This window comes from Narcine bancroftii, chromosome 10, assembly GCF_036971445.1.
Source record: "Narcine bancroftii isolate sNarBan1 chromosome 10, sNarBan1.hap1, whole genome shotgun sequence".
NCBI classification, from domain to species: Eukaryota; Metazoa; Chordata; class Chondrichthyes; order Torpediniformes; family Narcinidae; genus Narcine; species Narcine bancroftii.
The window spans coordinates 100,039,465-100,064,510 of NC_091478.1; the positions used below are offsets into that span (position 1 = coordinate 100,039,465).

Sequence of the window (25,046 nt, forward strand, 5' to 3'; positions counted from 1 at the left end):
AACTTTTGTAAACAGACTCAAGGCTCATCATGGATTCAGTAAATACAAGCTGGATATTGAACAGAACCCATCTCACACAAAGGTCAGCAGGAATAACTTTAACCTCAATTCTAATGGGCTATTTCAAAAATACAGAACAGTCTGTTAGCCGTCCGTCCAATTTTGTTGTGTTAATAATTACCTGTACTCACTAACACTCAACAGGACCACTTATGGTCTGAGGTGAGAGTTTATCATCAAATACACAAGGATAAGGTACAGATGCACCAACATTCTTACTGCAGCCAATAAGATACTCCAACATTCATGTGAATTAAATTTCCATAATGCATCAGGAGGCAGAAAAGGAGATTGTGATTATAAAGACCAGGTAAATACATATTCACAGTGGCAGTTAGAGCGAAAATGTGATGTGTCAATTGGGCAGATGGATTTTTTTGCTGGTCCTGGAGTAGTTTATGCTTGGGGTAGTATGGGAAGGTTTGAGTCGGATGACGTTTGAAAAAAAAACTGCTGCTGAACCTAGAGGTCCTGGACTTCATCACCATTCCAGCTGTCTCAATATACCATCATCTCACATCACTGGTCCCAAACTACAGGGAAAGGCTTCTACTATAACACCCCTGTAGCATTTAACACCATCCATCCTCTTAAAACTGATCAGCAAGCTCCAAGGCTTGGAGTTAACACTCCACTGTGTAATTAGATTCATGGATGTCCTCACCTCCAGACCACAAACAGTGAAGATCAGTAAGAACATCTCTACAATCTCCATCAGTACCGGAGCATCACAGGGCTGTGCTCTTAGCCCCCCTGCTCTACTCACTTTACACATGCGATGCTACCATGTTAGCGAGCTGGGTAATGGAAGGGGATGAATCAGCAGACAGGATGGAGATTGAAAACTTGGCTGAATGGTGCACTAACAACCACCTTGCACTCAATGTCACCAAAACTAAGGAGGTGATTGTTGATTTCAGGAAAGAAAAGCAAGAGGTTTATAATCCAGTGATCAGTGGGGGAAATCAGAGGTGGAGAGGGTAAGTTCTTGGGAGTTACTATCTTGAAGGATCTTTCCTGGATCCAATAAGCCAATGGCATCATGAAAAGAGTACATCACTGCATCTACTTCCTCAGGAGTTTGCGGAGGTTTGGAATGACACCAGAAACCCTGGCGAATTTCTACAGAGGAATGATGGAAAGTGTGTTGACCGGCTACATCACCATCCGGTATGGAAACACCAATACCCCTGAGCGTTAAGCCCTCCAAAAGGTAGTAGGCACAGCTCAGCACATCACTATTGACCACATCTACAAGGAGCACTCCAGTTGGAGAGCAGTAGTAATTATCAAAGAACGTCACCACCCAGCACACACTCTGTTCTCACTGCTGCCATCAGAAAAGAAATCTAGCACCACCAAGTTCAGGAACAGCTGCTACCCCTCCACCATCGGACTCCTCCATGACAAACTCAGAGATTCATCTAAGGGCTTTTATTTATGCACTTTTTCTTTTCCTGATTTTCTTTTTGTTCTATCTGTATTGCAATCAGGTTATTTACATGTTCAAATTTTGGTTTTTTTTGCACTACCAGGTAGAGGTAATTCTGTCGCGGCTGCAGGAAAAACGAATGTATGTGATGTCACGTACGTACTCTGACAATAAATTTGAAATCTGAAAACCACCCCCATTCAGCACGCAGCTCTGAAGTGCTGAGTCAACACGACAAGTTCAGGTTTTGGTGCAGAGATAGATTCACAACGTGCAGACTCAAAGGACTGCACTCTCAACGAAGGCACAGCTGTCAGTTCAGCTCGAAGCCTACAGCGCAATGCGGCTGGACTGCCATCAAGGGACTGTTGCATATGAAGAGGTGGGACAGCAGCAGCAGGTGAGGTGAGGTGCAAACAGCTCCACTAAAGTCAAATCCAGTGGTTCCAAATCCATAAACCCTGCCCCAGAAAACCAAATGTTGATTTGGATCTCATGATCAAACATCCCATCATATGTTCTAGTCCAGTGGTTTTCAACCTTTGTTCTTTCCATTCACATCCCACTTTAAGTAATCCTTGTGCCATAGATGCTCTGTGATGAGTAAGGGATTGCTTAAGGTGGTATGTGGGTAGATAGAAGTTTGAAAACCACTGTTTTAATCGTCCCTAATGGACTCGTTATGTGCACGGTTTCAGAACTCCAAAGGAAATGAGCCATTGACAATTTTTCTCAAACAAAATATTTCAGTAACAATTGGGTCTAGAGCAGTGATTCTCAACCTTCCCTTCCCACTCACATCCCACTTTAAGCAATCCCTTACTCATCACAGAGCACCGATGGCATAGGGATGTGAGTGGAAAGAAAAAGGTTGAGAACCATTGCTCTAATCTTCAGCACCATGAACCTGCCAACTTCATCGATTCAATGCTGTATTTTCTTGGATCAGAGAGAGAAAAAAATTCCAGTTATTGTGAATGAAATGGATGGAATATGGGCCAAAAACAGGCAGCTGGGACAAGTTCAGGAAGGCATCTTACACAAGTTGAACCAAACAGCCTGTTTCAATGCTGCACTAATATATCACTCAACAAAATAAGTGCATATCCAACAGAAACTGGAGTCCACGCCTCTTCAATTGATTTCATTGTTCACTCTGCTCTGCTTCCCCACCTATTCCTTCTCCTGTAATATCCACCTCTAAACAAATTTTTAGTCCAAAGCCCTATTGTCAGCTCATCCAGTTCTTTGCCAAATCAACTCATTGACCACATCAGAAGTGGGAGCACTCTCTCCTTTGAATCTGGACAGGGTGTACCTGACAGAAGGGTTTGGGATGGGGTGGGGGGGGGGGGGGGGGGGCGGGCGGAAGAGAATTTGGTATGACAGGATGTGATATGTCCTTTAAAATGTTAGCAGGTTCCCGGAGAGGTTGGAGGGGAAGTTAGTCGGCCTGATGGTTTTAACTGCATTCACGACTCTCTGCAGTTTTTTTTTTCTTGCTCTTCTAAATAACTTCAAGTTCACAGAAGGTGCAAAAAATAAAACTGCCCCAGAAGATGTGAGAATCATTAGTTCCAGAGGGAGAAAAAGTGAGGTCAATGGGGCAAGGCCAGCTCTTAATATCTGTCCTTAAAAATGCATAAGCAATAACTCCGGCACTGTCCGTGAGGAGTTTCTATGTTCTCCCCATGTCTGTGTGGGTTTCTGCCACATGTTCCAGTTTCTATCCACTTTTCAAAACGTACAGGGGTTGTAGGTTAATTTGGGTATTTGAGCGACACAGGCTTGTGGGCCTGTTACTGTGCTATGTCTAAATTTAATTTTAAAAATTAAATCACGAAACCGCAGTTAATATATGGAATCAAGAGCTTGTATGGGGTGTCAGGTGGGGACAGAAAAGGGATAATAATGATGGAATGTGGGACTTCAAGGATAAGCAGCGTAGTTGGATCCAACTGTGCTAACACAGGTCTTGAACAGTCAATGGAAGTACCAGACAGCCTAAGTATTAAACTGTTCCACTCCCCAGCATTAACATCATTCACCTTCATAAATTCAGAATAAAAATAAATTATGTCACAGTTTACTTGAGGCATCTCTGGTCCTTAATCATGTCATCTAGCCTTCTGAACTCTTATTTCATATCCTGGGTATTTAAAAGCTTTTTGAATCACTCAGCTCTAATAATCCGTCCTAAGATTACAAAGCTTAAATTTATGACGAACCTTTGGACCAATTCGACTGCACATTCAGCTGATAAAATATTGTACCCCGGGCAAACTTTACTTCAAGTACCTCTAAGAAAACTGTACTGTGACACAATATGCAAGAGGGTTCAAAAAGAGAAACTCCAGGTTTATAGGTATCTCGACAATATTAAGTGGACACAAGCCCTGAAGTTGCCAGATTCTGATCTCATTTGCACTCCTGACTGTAGTTAAACTATTAACCACTGTCAGCCATGTCCAACACTCCTTCATACCCAAGTTTGAAAATCCCCTCCCCCACCTCTTCCAGACCTTAAGGCATTCCTTAGAAGGAAGCATTTGACCACCTTGCCCAATGCCTTTTTAGATTTGAAATGACATTACACCACCTTACTGATGCTTAGTGCTTTGATGGATGGATAACAATAAATAATCCACTCCCCTGGAATTAAAGAGGGGACGGCTCTTGCAGATGGACTCCCTGATCACTGAGCGATCACTAATGCAAATTACACGCGAGCGTATATCAGAATAGACCAGGATGTGAACTCACCATTCAATAAGATGGGAGACCATATAACTTGATGACTCGCCATCTTGAGCAGAGGAATGACAAGCAATGGGTCAAACTTAACCGAAGAAAATAGAGGATTATATTGTAAGGATAAAGTGGAATTAGTCTTGATCTTAAAGAAAGACAGGCAAGTTTGAAGTTAATAGGTCCCATTGCTGCCTCTATTTGTTAAACAAGGTCTTGCAGTCACCATTGAGCCACGCACCTTCACCTCTGAGCTCTATACTAAGGTATTATCATCCCCAAACCCAGCCTCAGGACTAGAATCCGGTTCTGTCCGTAAGGAGTTTGCATATTCTTCTTGTGTCTACGTGGGTTTTTTTCTCCCGGTACTCCAGTTTCCTCTCACCCACGCAACCGAAAAATTCATATACCTGGCATCCAACAATCTCCAGAGGAGCTGGATACCAGGAGTTTTACTATAGAACATGGCAGCAGAATTACTGGATTATCCATCAAAGCTATTCAGAGACTTGATTATGAATTCCACTATGGTCACATGGAATTTAAATTCACATAAATGAATTAAAATAAGACTGCTAAAAACAAAAGTACTGATTACGTCCTTCAAGGTGTAAAATCTGTCAACCTGTCATGAAGCTGGAATGGATTTACAACAACATGTCCAGACTGGAGGTCTTGACTCAAGATTAGAAGAAGCTACAGAAGGTGGGAAATGGATCTCAGCTCATCTCACAAAATTCCCTCCCCTCCGTGAACTCCATCTTCATCTCCCACTGTCTAGCTGTGGTGATTTTTTTTTTCTTTGGCTTGGCTTCGCGGACGAAGATTTATGGAGGGGGTAAAAAGTCCACGTCAGCTGCAGGCTCGTTTGTGGCTGACAAGTCCGATGCGGGACAGGCAGACACGATTGCAGCGGTTGCAGGGGAAAATTGGTTGGTTGGGGTTGGGTGTTGGGTTTTTCCTCCTTTGCCTTTTGTCAGTGAGGTGGGCTCTGCGGTCTTCTTCAAAGGAGGTTGCTGCCCGCCAAACTGTGAGGCGCCAAGATGCACGGTTTGAGGCGTTATCAGCCCACTGGCGGTGGTCAATGTGGCAGGCACCAAGAGATTTCTTTAGGCAGTCCTTGTACCTTTTCTTTGGTGCACCTCTGTCACGGTGGCCAGTGGAGAGCTCGCCATATAACACGATCTTGGGAAGGCGATGGTCCTCCATTCTGGAGACGTGACCCATCCAGTGCAGCTGGATCTTCAGCAGCGTGGATTCGATGCTGTCGACCTCTGCCATCTCGAGTACTTCGACGTTAGGGATGTAAGCGCTCCAATGGATGTTGAGGATGGAGCGGAGACAACGCTGGTGGAAGCGTTCTAGGAGCCGTAGGTGGTGCCGGTAGAGGACCCATGATTCGGAGCCGAACAGGAGTGTGGGTATGACAACGGCTCTGTATATGCTTATCTTTGTGAGGTGTGGTGATACAGCCACTGCAATGGCCGCACTCCTACCGGCCGATTGCAGGGGGAAACCACTGTACCTGCAGGTGGGCAACCTGGAAAGCTGGCCCCACCTGCCCGCTGTCAATCACCGACCTGTATAAAGACTCAAACCTGCTCCTCTGGGAGTCAGTCGGGCACGCAGAGCCAGGAAGGTACAGAGACCTGGTGTATACACACTGATTAAAGCCTGTTGCACAGTCTGTGGACTTTGTGTCTGAATTCGTTGCATAGCAATGCACACACTAGCAAAGGCAGCCAACACACTGATACATCTGGAAGACTCTCTTCCACCTCCTCCTATTGGGAGGAGGCTGAAGTCTGTGAAAGCTCACACCAATGAGATTAAAGACAGTTTCTTCTCTGCAGCCATCAGGCTCCTGAACAAACCCCGTAACAGTTCTCTCATGATGCATTTGCTTGGTACTAACTGATCTTCATTTACATGATAATTTTCTACCCTGGCTCTTTATATAGCTGTCTGAATATTGGAGATATCTGTAAGTCTGCTTGAAGTAGAAACTTATAAGGAGAGGCTGCGTTGTTTTTTTCCCTGGAACATAGGATGCTGAGGAGTAAACTAGGAAAGGTGTATAAAATCAATAAGGGTGTGGATATGGTAAATTATCCTCAGAATTGGAAAGTCCAAAACTAGAGGCATAAATTTAAGGGGTAAATTTCTCTCACAGAGGATGTTGGCCATGTGAATGGAACTGAGAGAAGAAGTGGCAATGTTTAAGTGAAGTTTAGACAGGTTTAAAACAGATATGGGCCAAACACAGGCAAATGATAACTCACTCAGATGCACCACCTGGTCAAGTATGGACAGGTTGAGCCAAAAGGCCTGTTTCTGGGCTTTGAAGCTCTATGACCCCGAGTCCAACTACTGTACTCTTTCAGAACACAAGTAGGAGGAGGACCTTGTTGGAGTTCATTTGTTTTATACCTGATCATCTACCTCCACACTAGAAACACATCCCTTCATTGCCTTAACATCTATCTTTTAAAATTAATTTTTAATTTTATACCTTCAGCATGGTAACATGGCCCACAAGCCCGTGCCAACCAAATACCCCAATTAACCTACAAATCCTGTAGGCCTTGAAAAAGTGGGAGGAAACCAGAGCACTTGGGGGAAATCCACGCAGGTCACAGGGAGAAAGAACAAACCCCTTACCGACAGCACCGGATTCGAACCTGTGTTGCTGGTGGGTAACAGCATTGCACTATCCTAACCATGCCGCCTGTGATGGTACCGCGATTCAGATTCGGTTGATTTTTCTGTTGGATTATTTATATTTCGCTGATGGATTTGTGTATCTAAAAGTCTATTGATCGGTCTCTTGAATATCCACAGTGACTGAGACGCTCAGCCCTCTTAGGCAGAGAATTCTAAACAATGAGAACCCTTCAAAAGAAACACATGCCTGACACTCATTTCTCATGGTCACGGTCCCACTGACTTACAGGGGCTGTCTGAGTAAACCCTCCACAAAGATCACTAAGGGAAAACCTCCTTAGTTAACCTGTTTGACTAATTGCAGAAAAACCCTTCTCTCTTGCATTAGGTGTAATGTGACAAATTTAAAGCTTGCTTCAGACACGAGAAATAGAAGGAAAATACAGAAAATTGTGGAATATGGATCATGTGCAGGTAGGACAGATTTAGTTCAATTTGGCATCCTGTTTGTCATAGACATCACGGACTAAAGGGTCTGTTTCTGGACTACTCTAATTTATTTGTTAAAGAAGAAAGTCTGCAGATGCCAGGGTTAAATGCTGAAGAAACACAGGAGATTCGCATACTCTGTATATCATATAAACCAGGAAAAGAGCCTAGGCCCAAAACATTGATTACTCTTCACTTCGAATGGATGCTGCGGGACCTGCTGATTTTCTCCAGTGTATTTTCCATGTTGTCTGCAACGCCTAAGAAAATACAGCACACGTTCAATGCTAAACACCAACAAGGCAAGTAGAAATAACGTTTTTGTAAACATGCAATAATCTGTTGTTGGAAGCAAGTTCGAATGAACAGACAATCTTTTGGCAAGATCCTCAGCAATGACGCACAGTAGCCGAGCATATTGACCGATTTCATAACTTGTGTGCTTGAAGACTCGTATCTTTTGAGAGCCCATGCTATTGGATACCAAAGCTTGACTGACCATTATAGTGGTCTTTCAGCCTACCAGAGAAACAAATTATTCTAAAGCCTCAGTCACTGGAATAATTTGTTTTGACTGAGAACTTGGAAGCTGTTCTACTGAACCTATTGGTCTATATTACATTGTATTCAGATGCCCTCTATGGGCAGTACATTAAACATAAATTAACTGAAGTAGCTAAATAGTTACTACACAGAAAGAGCCTTTTAAGCCTGCTGACCCCATCTGGCTCAATTTAAATGCAATTGAGTAAGGCCCACTTCCATATAATCATACAGCAGAGAAACAGGCCCTACACCAACTTCTCCCCAATAGCATTGCAATTTCATCCTTTTAATACTTGTTGCACTCCCTTTCATGTATATTATTGTAGTCTTTGAAGTACCTGCTAGGCTGCAGCAAGTAAGAATTTTGTTGTACGTGTACATTGCACAATGAATATGACAATAAAGTCGTTCCCGTTTTGGATGCTCCAGTAGAAATTCCATTCTTCTAGCCTGGGGTGCACAGTGGTGAAGGTAACAAAGCCGATGCAACTCAACTCCAGTGAGCCAGGTTCAATCTGACATCACAAACCTGTGTAGGTTGTTAAGTTGATTGGCAGCTGCAAACTGCCTCATGTGTAGATGGGTGACAGAGTTGAGAGAATACAAGTCACAAAGACATTCAATGAGGAAACAAACCAATCCTTTGGCCAACCATGTGGTCCATCAAATGGGATTAGTTCACATGAGTGTTTGGTGGTCAGCGTGAACTTAATGGTCTGAAGGGCTGATTTCTGTGCTTCTTAGACCGTCTCTGTGAATCAAAGATGCTTTGCTGAGGCTTCGGAGATGGCTAAAGTAATCTTAAATCCTCTATCAGATCACATCACAACACCTTCTGTTCCCAGGTCAACGACCCAGCTTCTACCATCTTTTAACATAACGAAAGTTTGGAATAATTTTGTTGAATCTTTTCTGCACTCACTCCAAAACCTTCACATCTTTAAAAGCTGGGCTCTCAGAATGGGTACAATACTCGAGTGCAGTGGTTCTCGTCCTTTCTCTTTCCACTCACATGCCACTTTAAGTATTCCCTATGCCACAGGTGCTCTGTGATTAGTAAGGTGTTACTTAAAGTGGTAGGTGGAAAGAAAAAGTTTGAAAACCTCTTGTTTTAATTGTCCCTAATTGACTCGTTATGTGCTCGGTTTCAGAACTCCAAAGGAAATGGGCCAATGACAATTTTTCTCAAGCAAAACATTTCAGTAACAATTGGGTCACACAGGACAGAACAAGGCCATTAAGCCCACTCGAGTCCACATTGACCATAAACCACACCCAACATTGATCTAAATTTTTAATCTCTTCACATTCTCATCAAGCCCCCAGCCCGATTCTCCATCAGACTATTAACCCACTCACGAGGGGGGGGGGAAATTGCAAACTCCACAATGACAGTGTCCCAGGTCAGGAAAGAACCCAGGTGCCAGGACCTGGGCAGCCCTGCCAGGTGCATCCAATTGGATTAAAGCAGAGTAGGTGTTCACAAGGCCACAGTCACAGGGCCTCTCTCCAATCATCCTCTCCAACCCCCCTTCCCCCAAAACTAATGGGGGGGGGGGGGGAGTGGACATATTGGAATGCACAGCCCTTCGGCCCAACTCTTCCTTTCCACCCAGTTCTCTATCCAAACTAGTCCCATTTTACCTCGCATCCCTTTGAACCTTTCCTATCCATGTACTGTATTTAAAATGTAACAATTGTATCCGCCTCGAAGATTTCCTTTCGACTCCCTGCCCTGTTTGTATTTAAAGATAATTGTAGTCAGGTCCATTCGATTCATGCAGAAGGAGTCGTTTGTTGGAGACTCCCCTGTGAAAGAGACGAATGAAACGTGGGTGCAGTCTTGGGGCAGGAACAGGAGGCGGTAGGTGAGAGGGGTAAAGGTGCGGACTTGCACGGAGGACGTGTCCACACTTGACAGGTCCGGGAAGGGGGCCGGAGTCGCGGAGACACTCACCAAGCCCTCGCAGGTGGAAACGGCGACCGAAGACGTGCCGTGGTCTCGCACGGATCCCTGATAGAAGCAGTTCACTCGGGACGGGTGGGCGGGTCGTTCCGTCGCCCCATCCGCGCCGAGGGTGTACACCGTGAAGTCCCTCGCCAGCAAACTGGAGCGACTCAGATCCAGGATTAAGTCTTGCCCCGGGAGAGAGAGTCTGTAGTGCAGCGACTCCGAAGGCGCTGATCGTTTCTGACGGACCTTCGCTAGGGGATCCCCCACAGCATCAATTTCAACAGGCGTCACCAGTACATAGTCTGGAAGAGGGGAGTGGGGGGGAAGAGAGACCCTTATAGAAACTTGTAGCTCAACCCCCCCCCCAACCCAAAATAAGAAAAAAGTGATTCACATCTTTAAATCCAGTGGAGCAGACTTGTAGGGTCTGTAGGGTTTGCACTGTACCTGGTCTGAAATGGGGGGGCACTTTATTTGGAGAAAGGATTCATTTAACCCCCCCTTTCCTCCTGGAGTTCAATCTTAACCGCCCCACGCCTCCGCTTTGCTCTCGGTCGCAGCAAGATCACCGAACGGAGTCGTTCATCAGCTCGGGAGAGCTGCAAACCCCCTGCCCATTCAGAGGTAGCGTTGAGAGACCCCCCCCCCCCCCCCCCGTCCCCGCTTGGCTTGAATGAGGTGAGCCCAGTAATAAAGGACATCTCTGTCAGGGTCGGAAATCCTGGTCTTAAGCGTCTATCTCCCTTCGCGTGTCATTCACCGCCTGTGTGTGTGTGTGTCTCTCACCCGCTGGCCATAGGTGTATATGTGTCTATTTGCCGACGGGGAGGTGACTCTCTCTGGCTCTCTGTGCCCCAAGGCTGAGCTGACCAGTGGTCCTTGAGACTTGAACTCGACATGAGACCCCCAAGGTCACCCTCTCTTCGTACCTCGACTGGATATCTGAGTTTTTTCTCCATGCATTCGCGAACAGACCCATCCCAATTGTGAAACATTTACAAACCATCGTTGACTCCAGCGCTCTCGGGTCGGTGTGAGGACGCCTGACTTTCGGGAGTAGCGCAGCTGAGGTACAAAATCTGCAAATACAAGGGTGTTGGGGAGAGGGGGGGGAGCAAGAGAACATTAAAATAGGTTCAACTGGACATTACCGCACCGTGCACTGGAAATAAAAACGTGCATTGAAGTGAATAAATAAGATTGAATTCATAGCACCTGCCTGCATCATATTACCAAGCCAGAACGCCGTGCAAAGTTGCATTGCAGAGCTGCTAAATGGTGGAGGTACATTCCATGTAGCCAGGATAAGACCATCCATGTTTGCACTTCATTCAACACGGGAGATGTTGCTTCATTCAGCTGCTCACTTTAAGTCCTGGAACAAGGATGCACAGATGAATTTTCCAAACTTGGGCTCCGTTGGTTCAACATTTTGGGTCGTGTTGCTTTTCCTTCAGGGTTGGCGGTGCTTTGCTTTTGCATTGGTTAATGGGCGAGGATTTGCGGGGGGTGGGGGAGGAGAGAGAGAGAGAGACAGAATGGGACTCCGCCGGTGCAAGCCTTGCTGCCTTGTGAAGGCGATGCGCCGATTCTATGAATGGGGAGACCATCTGGGCGCGCGCTCACTTGCCAAGCCCGGGGACCAATCAGGGGGCAGCAATGTGCGCGTCGGCTCGATCCCACTGCACACACCGACCACCCTGCTGCTCTGCAGTGCCCCTGCAATTCGGGGAAGCGGAGCGTTCACATGGAAGGTGGCTCGACCTTGTGCAATTACTCGCCCCGGGACCACGGCCTGACGGAGCCCCTGGTTCATGGAGCATTAAAACACTTTTTAATTCACCTGCGGGACGGGCGTCGCTGAGCTTTCGGACCCATCTGAAATGACCCCAGTAACTGGAGCCTCCTCTCCCAGTGATCTGTCCTAGGCCTGGAGCCTCCTCTCCCAGTGATCTGACTTGGCCTGGAGCCTCCTCTCCCAGTGATCTGACTTGGCCTGGAGCCTCCTCTCCCAGTGATCTGACTTGGCCTGGAGCCTCCTCTCCCAGTGATCTGTCCTTGGCCTGGAGCCTCCAGTCCCAGTGATCTGTCCTTGGCCTGGAGCCTCCAGTCCCAGTGATCTGTCCTTGGCCTGGAGCCTCCAGTCCCAGTGATCTGTCCTTGGCCTGGAGCCTCCTCTCCCAGTGATCTGACTTGGCCTGGAGCCTCCTCTCCCAGTGATCTGTCCTTGGCCTGGAGCCTCTTCTCCCAGTGATCTGTCCTTGGCCTGGAGCCTCCTCTCCCAGTGATCTGTCCTTGGCCTGGAGCCTCTTCTCCCAGTGATCTGTCCTTGGCCTGGAGCCTCCTCTCCCAGTGATCTGTGCTTGGCCTGGGCTTCACTTCCCCGTCAAGCCTCCCTCCGCATCCAAAAAGTCTGGAAAATTTCACTGAGAGAAACATCTCCTCTGTCCAGGGATCTGAACCAATTCTGCCATCAGGGGGAATATCTCAGCATCCCCTCCTGAATCATGAATGATTTACTAAGGCAGCCTCTATTCCTTCAAAACATCAACGAACCTGCTCCACAGACAGGAGTGAAGCACAAAAGTCTGCGGACCCTGTGATGGTTTTGCTTCTGCAACTTCCACGGTTGCCTCGACTGCAGCCCTTCACACCCCCATCCCCTCTATGGATTCCATTCCTTTCTCTCAATTCCTCTGTCTCCCATGCATCTGCTCCCAGTTTGAGGTCTTCCATGCCAGATCATCAGAGATGTCCACCTTCTTCGAACACCTCCACCACCATCAACTTGGGCCTCACCTGCATATCCTCCATTTTCCTCCGCCTCCAGGTGCTCTTACATTCATGACCTGCTTGGCAATTTCTCATTGGACAATCCCTTCGTCCCAACAATCAACCTGTTGAACCTTCTCTGCATGGCATCCAATGAAAGAATTGCAAAACTCCGACTATCTGACATCTTCGTATGGCTGAACTCGGCGATCTTATGGATTGCCAGATTCCACCCTTATTTCTACCTAAGACTAGGAACTTCGGCCTCGCATTCAAGACTTGTGAGTCAGCTGAATGCCAGACCATCAATATTTTTTGCTGGATTATCAGGTTTTTATTTAGCATACCTCTCATACATAAAGTGTTTGAGACTGATATTAACATTAACATTGCACTGCACAATTACAGCACGATTTCCTGACTTATTGTGGGCCAAAAGGCCTGCTTCTATGCTGTACAATAAAGGTCAATCATCTACATGTATTTACCCCCTAATTACTTCCTGTATGTCTCTACAAACTTCTGTGTTGTGTCCAAAAATTAGAGATGCCTGAGTACAGCCGTCTTCTTGAACTATTAAGTTAAGTGTGAAAAACTTACAGTTACATAGCTCCGTCCACATTTTACTGCCAGCAAAGCCCTTGGGTTTTTTTTTTTAACTGTGGTGACATTCTTCCTGTGTTGGAAATACAACAATCGGTTAGTACAAGTTAGTTTCCCTGAACTGTAATGTGATGACACTTGATCTTTGCATAGGCACTGATGATGCATCTTGCGTTCTTTGAAATGATCCCATGGACTCCATATCCAGTTTAAAGAGCAAACGAGACATTGGCTTAACATTGTGTCCAAAACACAGCAAGCCAACGATGCAGAAGTGCCATTCTAGAATAGCAGCCCACAATTTGTACTCCAGCTTCCGTAGTGAGTCTTGAACCTGCAACTTTGACTCACTTTGATGGAATAAGTCATGATTGAAATCGTAACTGCAGATTTGGGTGAGGTCGGAACAGCTGGAGCTGAGGCACCCAACTGCTTTTAATTTTCCAAAGAGCAGCCTTGTAAAGTCACTATGATGTGGGGAAAATAACATTGAGCAACGGCACAGATCTGGTCATAGCCTTCTGGCTGGCATGTGTGCACAGAATTACAACACTCGTAGGAAGAAGACAATGCATGCTAAGCAGTTGGATTTCAAGGGTGGAAGAGAGGGACCCGAGGGTGTTTGAGCACATACCTTTGAAGTTGGTGACAGGATAGATTAATGAAGCAGTTAAAGAAAATGGGATCCTGGTCTCTTGAGGCAAAATACAAAAGCCAGGAAGTTAGGCTAAACCAACAGAAAACACGAGACCAGCCCCAGCTGGAGGTTTTTGCTTTAATTAATTTACAGGACGCGGGTGTTGTCAGGAAGGCCCATCTCTTACTATACTTGGGGAGTAAGTGATAAGCCTCCTTTTCCAACTGATACAGTCCCTTTGGTGAAGAAATGTGAACAGCAGTTTCTGGTAGGGATTTCCAGGATGTAGATCCAGTGTTGTTGCAAGAATGGCCAGTATCTTGCTACATGAAACTTTGTTCAGGCCACACTGGGAGTTTTGTGTGCAATTTTGGTCACCCCATTGCAGGAGGTTTTAGAAAGAGTGCAGAAGAGATTTACCAGAATGCTGCTTGGATTAGAGGATATGAGCTAGAAGGAGAGGTTAAACAAATTTGGATTGTTTTCTCTGAGTGTCAGAGGCTGACAGGTGACCTCACAGAAATTGTGAAAGAAATTGATTGGGTGAGAATTTTTCGTGCAGGACATACATTTAAGGTAAGCTGGGAAGATGGGAGGGATAGGTTTTTTTTTACACAGAGATTGGTAGATGTTGGAATAGGTTGCAGGATATAGTAATAGCGTTTGAGATGGCTTCTTCCCCACCTTGTCTACCTGAGTTGCCGCGTGGAATAGAGGGATAGGTACCACGTCCAAGTAGAAGTTTAGTTTAAATTGAGGATGGTGCAGAGCAGACACGTGGGCTAAAGGGCCTATTCTTGTGCAGTACCTCTTCGTGTTCTCAGTTTTATATTTCATAATCAGCATATTGTGTGCTTTGCAGAGCCAGGATCCAGTTCCAATAGAATTTAAAACTGCGCTGCATGGGAATTTTGTGGCAGAGAATTGTGAACCTCTGGCATTCTCCAATCCTGAGTGTAGAACAGGAGGAATTTTAAAAGTTGGCAGATCATTATTAGAAAGACGGGAGATTTCAAAGGAAGGAGAGAACGGGCATCAGAGAGGAGTTGTGGCTGGGGCATATCAGCCACGATCATATGAAAAAGAAGAAAATCCTTGATGGACCATAGAGCCTACTCCTGGTCATATTTTCTTGTGGAGAGGAACTTGTAAGCAATGGTGTTCCCCTGCATATGCTGCCCTTCCAGATAGTAGAGTTTAAAGTCAGAGACCTGTACAGCATGAAACACACCCTTCAGCCCAAATTGTCCATGCTAGCAAAGTTGGCATTGTGGGCTAGTCTCATTAAACTGCATTTAATCCATTACCCTTCCAAGCCCTTCCTATACATAAATCTGTCTCAATATCTTTTCTTTTTTTTGTATACTTTATTTATAAATTTTTAAACCACAATAATAGTTACTTTACATTCAGTTCTAAATTATTTCAAAATAAATTATACATACGGTATATATCATCCCACCCTTCCATCATCCCATCTCCCATCCCCCACCCCTAAAGAAAAAGGAAGAAAGAAAATCCGAGAATGCCAAGTAAATAAAACATTTATACAATAAAGTCTATTGAAGGTTACCATGAAGTGAGGTCTTCAGGGAGCCAATCACACGTGCAAACCAACATTTTGTAAATATGGGCTCCATATTTTCCAAAACAAAACATGATATTTATCTCACAGATTATTTCCTCTAATGGCATACAACTGCAAAGTTCTGCATGCCATCTTTCCATGCCTAAATCTATTTCTGATTTCCATGATATTGCTATACATTTCCTAGAAACAGCTAAACCAATTAATTCAATATCTTTTCAATGTGAAAATTATACCCATGTCTAGCGTTTCCTCTGCCAGTTTGTTCCAGGCACAGGCTGTCCTTTGAGTGAAAAAGTTGTCCCTCAAGTCCCTCCTAAATCTCTCCCCTCTCAACTTAAACCTGTGCCCTCTAGCTCTAGATTAATTTCCCCTTGGGAAAAAAGACAATGAGCATTCACTTTATCCATGCTACTCCTGATTTTATAAACCTCTATCAAAGTACCCCTCATCCTTCTGCACTCGAGATAATAAATACCCAGTCTTTGCAACCTCTCCCTATAACTCATACTCTTTAGTCCTGTCAACATCATAGTGAATCTCTTCTGCATCACTTTCAATTTATTGATGTCCTTCCTTTTGCAGGGTGAGTTTGTGTGGTCACATCAATGTCTTGTACACGTGAATCATGAGGTTCCAGATTTAGTGATAAATCTGCCCAATTTAGGAAAGCATGCTTCTTCCCCACCTTGTCTACCTGAGTTGCCGCTTTCTAGGAATGTGTACCCATAGGTCTCTCTGTTTTTACAACACTCTGCAGGGCTCCTTGGTTTGACTTACCAAAGTTCAGCTCTTCACATTTGTCACTGTTAATATGCCATTTCCCACACCTTGGCCCACCTTCCCAAATGATACAGGTTTGAGAAGTGTTACTAGAATATTAATTTCAATTTAGACATACAATAGGGTAAAAAGGCCCTTTTGGCCTGTGAATTTGTGCTGCCCAATGACATCCAATCATCCTACAACCCCTGTAAATGTTGAAGGGTGGGAGGAAACCAGAGTATCTGGAGGAAACCCACACAGGCATTGGGAGAACGTACAAACTCCTTACAGACAATGCCGGATTTGAACTCAATCACTGGTGCTGTAATAGCATTACGGTATGCTAATCCATTGGTGATTACCATGGCTACATCACACTGGTGTTAGAGAGAGTAAATGTTTAGAGCGGTGAAGGGACATTGATTAAAGTGTACAATACTGGGTGTTACGTAGGGGGGAAAAAACTAGGTATTAGTGCAGGTTCAGAGGACATTACAGGGTCTTAACCCAAAACACCAGTCATCCCTCTACAGATGCTACCTGGCTTGTCTAGATACTTCAGTAGTTTGTTTTTTTTTCGCTCCAGATTACAAGAAGTGTCATTTCTTGTGTCTTCAGGAGACAATTAATTGTAGAAATAATAGGTCACAGTCACACACGGAGAAATGATTTGCCTTCAAGCTAGAACATTTGCTATGATTTGACAGAGCTGTTAGAATCATGTTCAGATAAAAAGGCATTGTATCCAGTAGCTGGATAACAAATAGCCAGAGGCCACAAATTGAATGTGCTTGGCGTAGATCTTTTTCAATATTTTTATTAACATTTCACATTTCAAAAATACAGAGTACGTACGGATATCCTGTATATTAAAAGTCAAAAAGATGCATTACACTTAAATCATATAATTTCATCGAAGGTACTCCACATTTAATCAGATTATATTGTATTGATATTTTATTATAAAAAGGAAAATCTAAACCCACTACCAAAAAAGAAGCTGTTTGGCCAAACAAAGATACAATTTTTATCAGTGATAACTTATCTCATTAATCAACACTTCTACCTTCATAACATATCAAATATTATAAAAGTAACTCAAAAAGGGTCCTCACAGTGTTTGAAAATTTGAATTCAAATTGGAAATGGAGCATTTAATCTTCTCTAAATGTAAACATGATGATGTCACGTAGCCATTGAGCATGATGAGATAGGGTAACATCCCTCCATCTGAGCAACACCACCCGCCTGGCCATAAGAGAAATAAAAGCTAAATACATGCAACTCAGATGCCATTAAAGTTAAGTCACTCTCTCCAACAATACCAAATAATGCAGTTCAGGGATTTGGTTTAAAATTAACTTTCAAAAGTGCAGAGAACATTTGAAATACTTCGATCCAATATTTCTCAACACACTGACATGTCCAGAACATATGAATTAATGAAACATCTCCATTATTGCATTTATTACATCCACATAAAAACTAAATAGTTTGACTTTGAACATGTAAACCCTATGGACTACTTTAAATTGTAGGAGAGAGTGGTGGGCACATAAAGAAGATATTAACCAATTTGAAAATTACATACCAAGTTTCTTCAAAAATTAAAAGCTCAAGGCCCTGTTCCCAGGTTTTTTTTTAAATGTTATCTGAGGGAGCCTCTCTTATTCCCAGCAACATATCATAAATATTAGATTTTGAACCATTATAGAAATGTTGTAAATTAAAAACTACATCAATTAAATTCTTAGGAAATGTAAGTAATTGAGATCGTAAAAAATCTCTAATCTGTAGATAACGAAAAACTGAGTATTTGGTCGACCGTATTTAACTGGATGTTGTTTAAAGGAAGCAAAACTCCCACTTGACATAGATCAAGAGCTGTAAAATTTATTTATAATAAAGTGGTTTGGCAGCACGACCTGACTAGATGATGTATAGTAGCCTTAAAATAAAGTCATGTGTAGAGTCAGAGTGAAAGAGTGTAAGGATGTGGGACCAGCATGAGACAAGTGACAAAACTTGGATTACTCTTTGGAACAATTGGCAGAAATTTGATGGGCTGAAATGGCTTCTTCAATTGTGTGCACGCGCGCGTGTGTAAAATACTTCTTGATTGTTGTCACGGTGGTGACATGGGAAGAAGATTAAACAACTTGCACACAATCAGTAGGGAGTTACTGGCCAAATTTGCCACATTGTTTTGACAGTGTTCAAGGAAAACATGAAGTAAACCTTTTCTTTTCTTTGAAAAAGGTGCAATGGGCTATTTTGTGTTGAGCTGAAAAGGGATCTTAACTCAGCATCAAGTAGAATGCTGCAACTACAGAAGGGCAGCATTTCCTTTGTGGCTAATTTAAGCCAAGATTGCCCTCTCACGTTCCTGGAAAGAACTCACAACCTCTTTGAGACAGAGACGAGAACGCTACCACTGAGCAAAGACCAATGTCAGGGAAATGTCACAACCAAGCTTGTGCTTAACACAAATATTTTACATGGAGCCTTGCACAAAGATTACCATTACAGGGATGAATGGTTGCGAATCATAACCCATGCACTTATTAATGGCATGGACCTCCCTCGATCTTATCGATTGTTAGTTTGCTTATCATTGCGGTACCAGTAAATCCTAATAACCGTATAAATATCCTGGCAGGAACCATTTGTGAGGATGCTTGAAAGAGATTTCTATAAACTGTGACTGGTAACTGCAAATCTGACAATCTTGGTATCACAGATCATTTGATTGTATATTTAGCAAATCCAACCAAACAACACTGTAGCACTAAAATGCTGCCAAAATGCTGGAGGAACTCAGCCGATCTTTTCAGCATCCATAAAGCAAAGATGTATTGCTGGCATTTCGGGCCTGAGCCCTTCTTCAAGGTATGTGCAGAATGAGCCAGAAGCAGGAAGTCTCAGAGTTCAGACAATGCTGTAGCACAAATGAAATACTAAGCAAGCTCATGGTCTCAGTGGAAAGGGCTGGCATTGTGATCAGGTGCATTGAAAAGTGAGAGTTTTCCCTCATCATTTCCATTCTTTCATCTCTTGCCCATTAGATTTAGGGTTAGCAGACAAAAATTAGTTTATTGTCATATTCAATAGCAAAAGTTTCATCAAGGTTTGAAAAATGCCAGACACTGCCTCACTTTAGGAGTTTCGGAGGAGCTAGTGGAGTTGTTCAAGTGAACCGGTACGGACTTGAAGGGCCGACATGGCCTGTTTCCGTGCTGTAAAAGGTTATATGGTTATATACATTATACAATCTACATATGCCCAGAATTCTTGCTGTTTTTAAATCAGGTTCTATGCAACAACAAAAATACAACTCCAAAATGATATGCTAAATTATCAGATGGAAAGAGATAATAAACATATAAGACAGATAATATATATCTGAATCTAGAGCTCGGGTTGGCGATGAAATAAGCAGGAATCTTTGTGGCTACATGAGCACAGAAGGCGAATCTACGAACACTCGGTGACACTGAAGGGACTCTCTCTTTGCTTCTCCTTCTTTCTGACTGTAAGGGGCACTGGGCAATATTAATGGCGACTCTTTGTCTGACTTACACAGGCAGAAGGCAATTTTTTGTAATATTACATGTTCTGTACTGTTACATGACAATGAAGGAATACAGCAAGAAATAAGGTGTAATTTCAGTAGTAAAGGCAGGTCTTTTTGTGGAGTAGTCTATAATTCAAATAGTAAGGGGAGATTCAAAAACCTGATTGCTATTGCAAAAAAAACCCTCTTGAACCAAGAGGTGCTGGGAAAGTTAGGTGTCAGGAAGAGAATCACTCATCGGAGGATGTGATTGGTCTATTTGAGCTTCTGGTCAATGTTGATGCTGGGGTCCTCGCAATAGTAACGCCAGTAAATATCAGTGGTAAGTGATATTACCTTGGTGTTGCTTCATGTAGCTATGTTCAGCTCTATTAGTTGATGAGTTGTGAATAAAATTTTCAATTATGCAATTATCTGTGATCATCTGCACTTCTGATTATTGGATGGAAGTAAAGTCATTGATGAAGCAGATGAAGATAATTTGGCCTAACATGCTGTCCCGAGGAATTCTTGCAATACAATGAATAACAAATAACCACAACTACCTTCTCATGTAGTAGGTATGACTTAAAACATTGGAATTTTTTCCCCTGAATATTCATTGATTTCAGTTTTACTTGGGATCTTTGATGCCACACTCAGTCAAACGTTCCCATTGACTGCAAAGAGGTCAATCCCTCCTAACCTCTGGAGTTGCATACATTTGGACTAAGGATGTGATGCAGTCTAGACTAGAGGGGCCCTTGTGAATCCCAGTCCGGACATCAGCCAGCATGTCATTGATAAGATGATGCCACTGGACCTTGGTGATGATTGGCAGGAATTATCCAGATGGGATTTGCCTGCAGTTTGTGAAGACCTGGGTAATTTTCCATTATTGTTGAGCAGATGCCACTGTTGTAGTGGAACAGTGCAGCAAGTTCTGGAGCACAGGTCTTTATCCCAATCAAAATGCTGCCTTGACCCCTTGTCTTTGCTTTGTTGTTCTTGTGCACCTCTAGATTTCATGTGGAGCAAATCAAATTGGCTGAAAGTTGGCTTCTGTGATTACAGGGATTTCTGGAGGAAGCCAAGTCCACTCACCACTTCTGCTGAAACTATCCTTCACCTTCCCCTTCCCTTCAGCTATTTCATTGTCAACCCTCCTATATGATTAGGTGGGAATGCTTTAATCCAACCTTACATCTACATGGCAGCTCAAACCATCCATTAGATCTTATCCCCAATGAATTTCTTTGCCAGAATAAGTGTATCCATTGTGAGGACAGCGAGCTCCCACAAGCATGAATGCATGGAACCAGTTTTGAATCAGTTTTGATTGAGGATTAAATGTTGGCCAGGACAATGAAGATAACCATCTTGGTTGTCCTTGAAACTGTGTGGAATATATTTCATCTGTCTGAAAAACTGGATGGTTTAAATTTCCATTTGAGACAATCTATAGGATTTTTAAAATTGTTATGGAAGGGAGGGAGGACATTTGACACATCAAGTTCCTGGCTTCTATTGAAACAAAGCTCACCAGTGACAGAGACCTGCGAGTAACCAACCATTTCAGTTCTGTGTCACACTCCCATACTCACATACCTGTCCATGGCTTCATATTCTATCCCACCAAGACTTCCTGCAAATTGGAGGAACAATGCCTGATTTTACGTCTGGGCACTCTCCAGCCAGATGGTATTAACATTGACTATTCTGGGTTCTGCTAATCTGCTCTCCTCTTTCCCCTCCCCGCTTTCCTTATCCTTTCCAGTTCTCTTCCCCCTTCTCTCTCTATTCACCCAACTCTCCCTCTTCCCTTTCCCCTTGATCACTGCTATCTCCTCCCTCCCTTCTCCACCTATCGCTTCCTGCCTCTGCAATCACACCTCCCTCGCTTACTCTTTTGTTCGGACACTTGCTGATATTTTTCCATACTTTGATAAAGGGTTCAGCCCGAAACATGGGCTCTGTATCTTTCCCTTTGCTGCGTAATGGACACTGTCTGACCTGTTGAGCTTCTCCAACATTTTGTGTTTTTACTTCAACCAATGTCCACAGATTTTCGTGTTTTACTCCATTGAAGCAACCCCATCAGCCCCAATCCTCATTCTATCTCTATATCCCTGAAAATAATTCTGTCTCAAATCAATTCCTTTCTGATAGCTCTGATTATCACTGACAATTAAGCATCTTTCACTGTTCAGCATTCCCTCAACACCACATCGAAGGATGTTCAAGTCTCGGGTTTAGACTTGAAAACATTACCTTTAGAAGCTGAACAGAAGGGACCATCGACTGAACCAAAAGTGGATGAGATCACTCTCTGCATCTCACATAAGTGTCCACTCACCTCGTAATAGAGTCGATAGGATAAGTAGCCATGGTGCACATCATGTCAACCTCCAATGGAGAACAAAGAACAGCTCAATAGCATCCTTGTGTGTTGGTGCCCTATTCCAAAGCCTTGAGCAAAACAGCTGAAGAGGCACTCCTGTGTGTTGTAGAGTGATGGATAGAACCATAGAGTTTTTCAGCATGAAAACAGGCCCTTTGGCCCTACTTGACCAAGCTAGTCCCATTTCCCATCTGTTTCAATTTGTACCTGTCCAAATCACTTTTTACAATTACAATTTTCCCTGCTTTCACCAGCAGCTCATTCTATGTGGAGCTGAGAGAGTAGTGCAACTCTTCTTAATGACAGCAGTTCTCCTTCTGCCCCAGAATGTCAGCCTAAATGTTTGTACTTAAATCTCTGGAGTGGCATTTGAACCTATAATTCTCAAAGTCAAGGCTTGAAAGTGTTGTCCTCACTGTTCTACTCTCGACACTGACAAGAGCTCCTTATTTAAATGCTACACCCATTCAGGCTTTAATTAATTTTGGATCATTAAGCTGGCAAAAGTGTAGAAAATATTCACAAGGACATTACCAGGACTTATTAGGAGAATCTGGATAGGCTGGGACCATAGGGGGAACCTTATACTTGTGTATAAAATCATGAGGGACAGAGATAAGATAGTCATGGAGACACATGAGAAAAATAAAGGGTTCTAACCTAAAACCTTTACCATTCTTTATCTTCCACTAATACCAAACCAGCTGAGTTCCTTCAACAGATTTTTTTTTCAGGTAAATACCCATGGTCTTTTACTCAGGGTATGGAGTGTCTAAATTAAAAAGAACAATGATTTACGATGAAAAGTGAAATTTTAAAAGGGAGTCAAAGGGCAGCGGGTACTTGGAATGGGCAGCTTTAAACAGGCATTTCGACAAGGATGAGAGAGGTTTTGATGGATATGAGCCAAGCTCAGGTGAATGGTATCAGCTTATGAAGGTGGGCCAAAGGGGCTCTTTTTGATCTGTATAACCCAACTGTCAGATCCAACTTGCTTTGAAATTCTGGGTGAGAACTCGAAAGATTAGCTGTATTCACATCCATCCACTCACTGGTACCCAAGTGTTAACTTTGTTAGACTCAATTGGGTGGGGGGGGGGGGAGGAAGAAGGAGTGGAGATCCTCTCCAATGCGTAAAGCAGAATGCTGGGGAACTCTAACAATGCACGTCAGACGAAGGCCTTCTATATCACAGCTGGAGGCGCGTTGAACCAACTCATAAGCGGTTTTGGCCTAAGTTTGATTCGAGTGAATTCTGATCGAATTTATATCATACATATTTCATCAACACGAAGCCGAAACCATTTGGGATTGATAGGAATGATATGGATTTACTGGTTTGTTACACATTTCAGCAAAGAATTCTCAAATAATTTCGATTCAATGCATCCAATACCTGCCGTCATAAGCATTGAAGTTCATTTATTCACATCTGTTACCTTTACATCCATTCTGTATGTGTTATGATTTTGAATTGAATTGAATGCTTATTGTCAAGATAGAATGAAAAGTTTTGTGTGCTATCCAGGCAAGTCAACCTCTACCTGTCTATCAGACAGTTATTCTTTTTTTTATTTAGAGAAACAAATTAAACAAATTGGCCCTTCCTGACAATGAGCCCATGCCACCCAAATACACCAATGAATCTTCAAACCCCCATGCGGTTCTGGAGGGTGGGAGGAAACCCATACAGAAAGGCGGAGAACGTACAGTCAATGCCGGATTCAAACCTGGGTCACTGGTCCTATAATAGCATTGTACTTAACTGCAACACTGCAGCAGCAAAGAAGAGGTACAAGGACTGCCTAAAGAAATCTCTTGGTGCCTGCCCCATTGACAACCGCCAGTGGGCTGATCTCGCCTCCAACCGTGCATCTTGGCGCCTCACAGTTAGGCGGGCAGCAACCTCCTTTGAAGAAGACCGCAGAGCCCACCTCACTGACAAAAGACAAAGGAGGAAAAACCCAACACCCAACCCCAACCCACCAATTTTCCCTTGCAACCGTGTCTGCCTGTCCTGCATCGGACAGCCACAAACGAGCCTGCAGCTGACGTGGACATTCACCCCTCCATAAATCTTCGTCCGCGAAGTCAAGTCAAAGAGAAGATAACTACCCTAAAGTAATAGTAGTAGAGAAAAAATAAAACAAAAGTTACTATCAACAATGGTTCATTTACCAGTTATAACCTTGTATCCACTATAAGAGATGTGAATGTTCAACTCCTAATCTAGTGACTTGCCTTATGCTCTTGCACACTGCTGTGCCCTCCCCCTACCCAACGACCCCAGTCATGTCCTTCTCAATTGCAATGGACAAGCCACTGTATTTGCGTTCCTGACCCTTTTCATCCAGCACACAGTACCTGTGGCCCGATAACATCAAGAAGAATGTACAGGAGCATCAAAGTTTGGACTGCCGGGCTGGAAAATAGCTTCTCCCTGCAGGCTGTGAAATTGATATTTATTTTATATTATATCTGTGTGTATTTACATGCACTGTGGTCTGGTTGGGGTGTATATGTACAGTCAGATGATAATAAACTTCAAATTGAAATTGCTTCCCGAAACAGATCCAAACTCTGCCACATTAGGAGTTTAATAGGCCAAGACAAATGAACAGCAAAGATTTGTTTGAAGCCCTCCCTGAAGAACTGCAATATCTCAAATGACCCAGAACTGTGCAGGGTGGAGGAGGAATGTGCAGGGTGACAACATCAAGCCCTCACGGTCATTGACTGGGAGCACATATGAGGATGGCGGAGAGGATGCACCGCTCCACAAGCTCTCACCCCTTTGCCCACCAGCCCACGTCTGCGCTGCTCGTCGCTGAATC

The 25,046-nt window shown here is 43.7% G+C and overlaps 1 protein-coding gene across 1 annotated transcript in view; it reads right to left on the bottom strand.

The window, feature by feature from the left end:
- Positions 1–11,449, bottom strand: part of adamts18 (ADAM metallopeptidase with thrombospondin type 1 motif, 18) — a 186,730-nt gene extending 175,281 nt beyond the window's left edge. The window contains exons 1-3 of the mRNA XM_069902070.1: positions 11,113–11,449; positions 10,897–10,972; positions 9,897–10,195 (exon numbers count right to left, since the gene is read on the bottom strand). Coding sequence (XP_069758171.1) covers positions 9,897–10,195; positions 10,897–10,972; positions 11,113–11,211 — 474 coding nt within the window. The 5' untranslated portion in view covers positions 11,212–11,449. The remainder of the gene's footprint in view (positions 1–9,896; positions 10,196–10,896; positions 10,973–11,112) is intronic.
- Between the last annotated feature and the right edge of the window lie 13,597 nt (positions 11,450–25,046).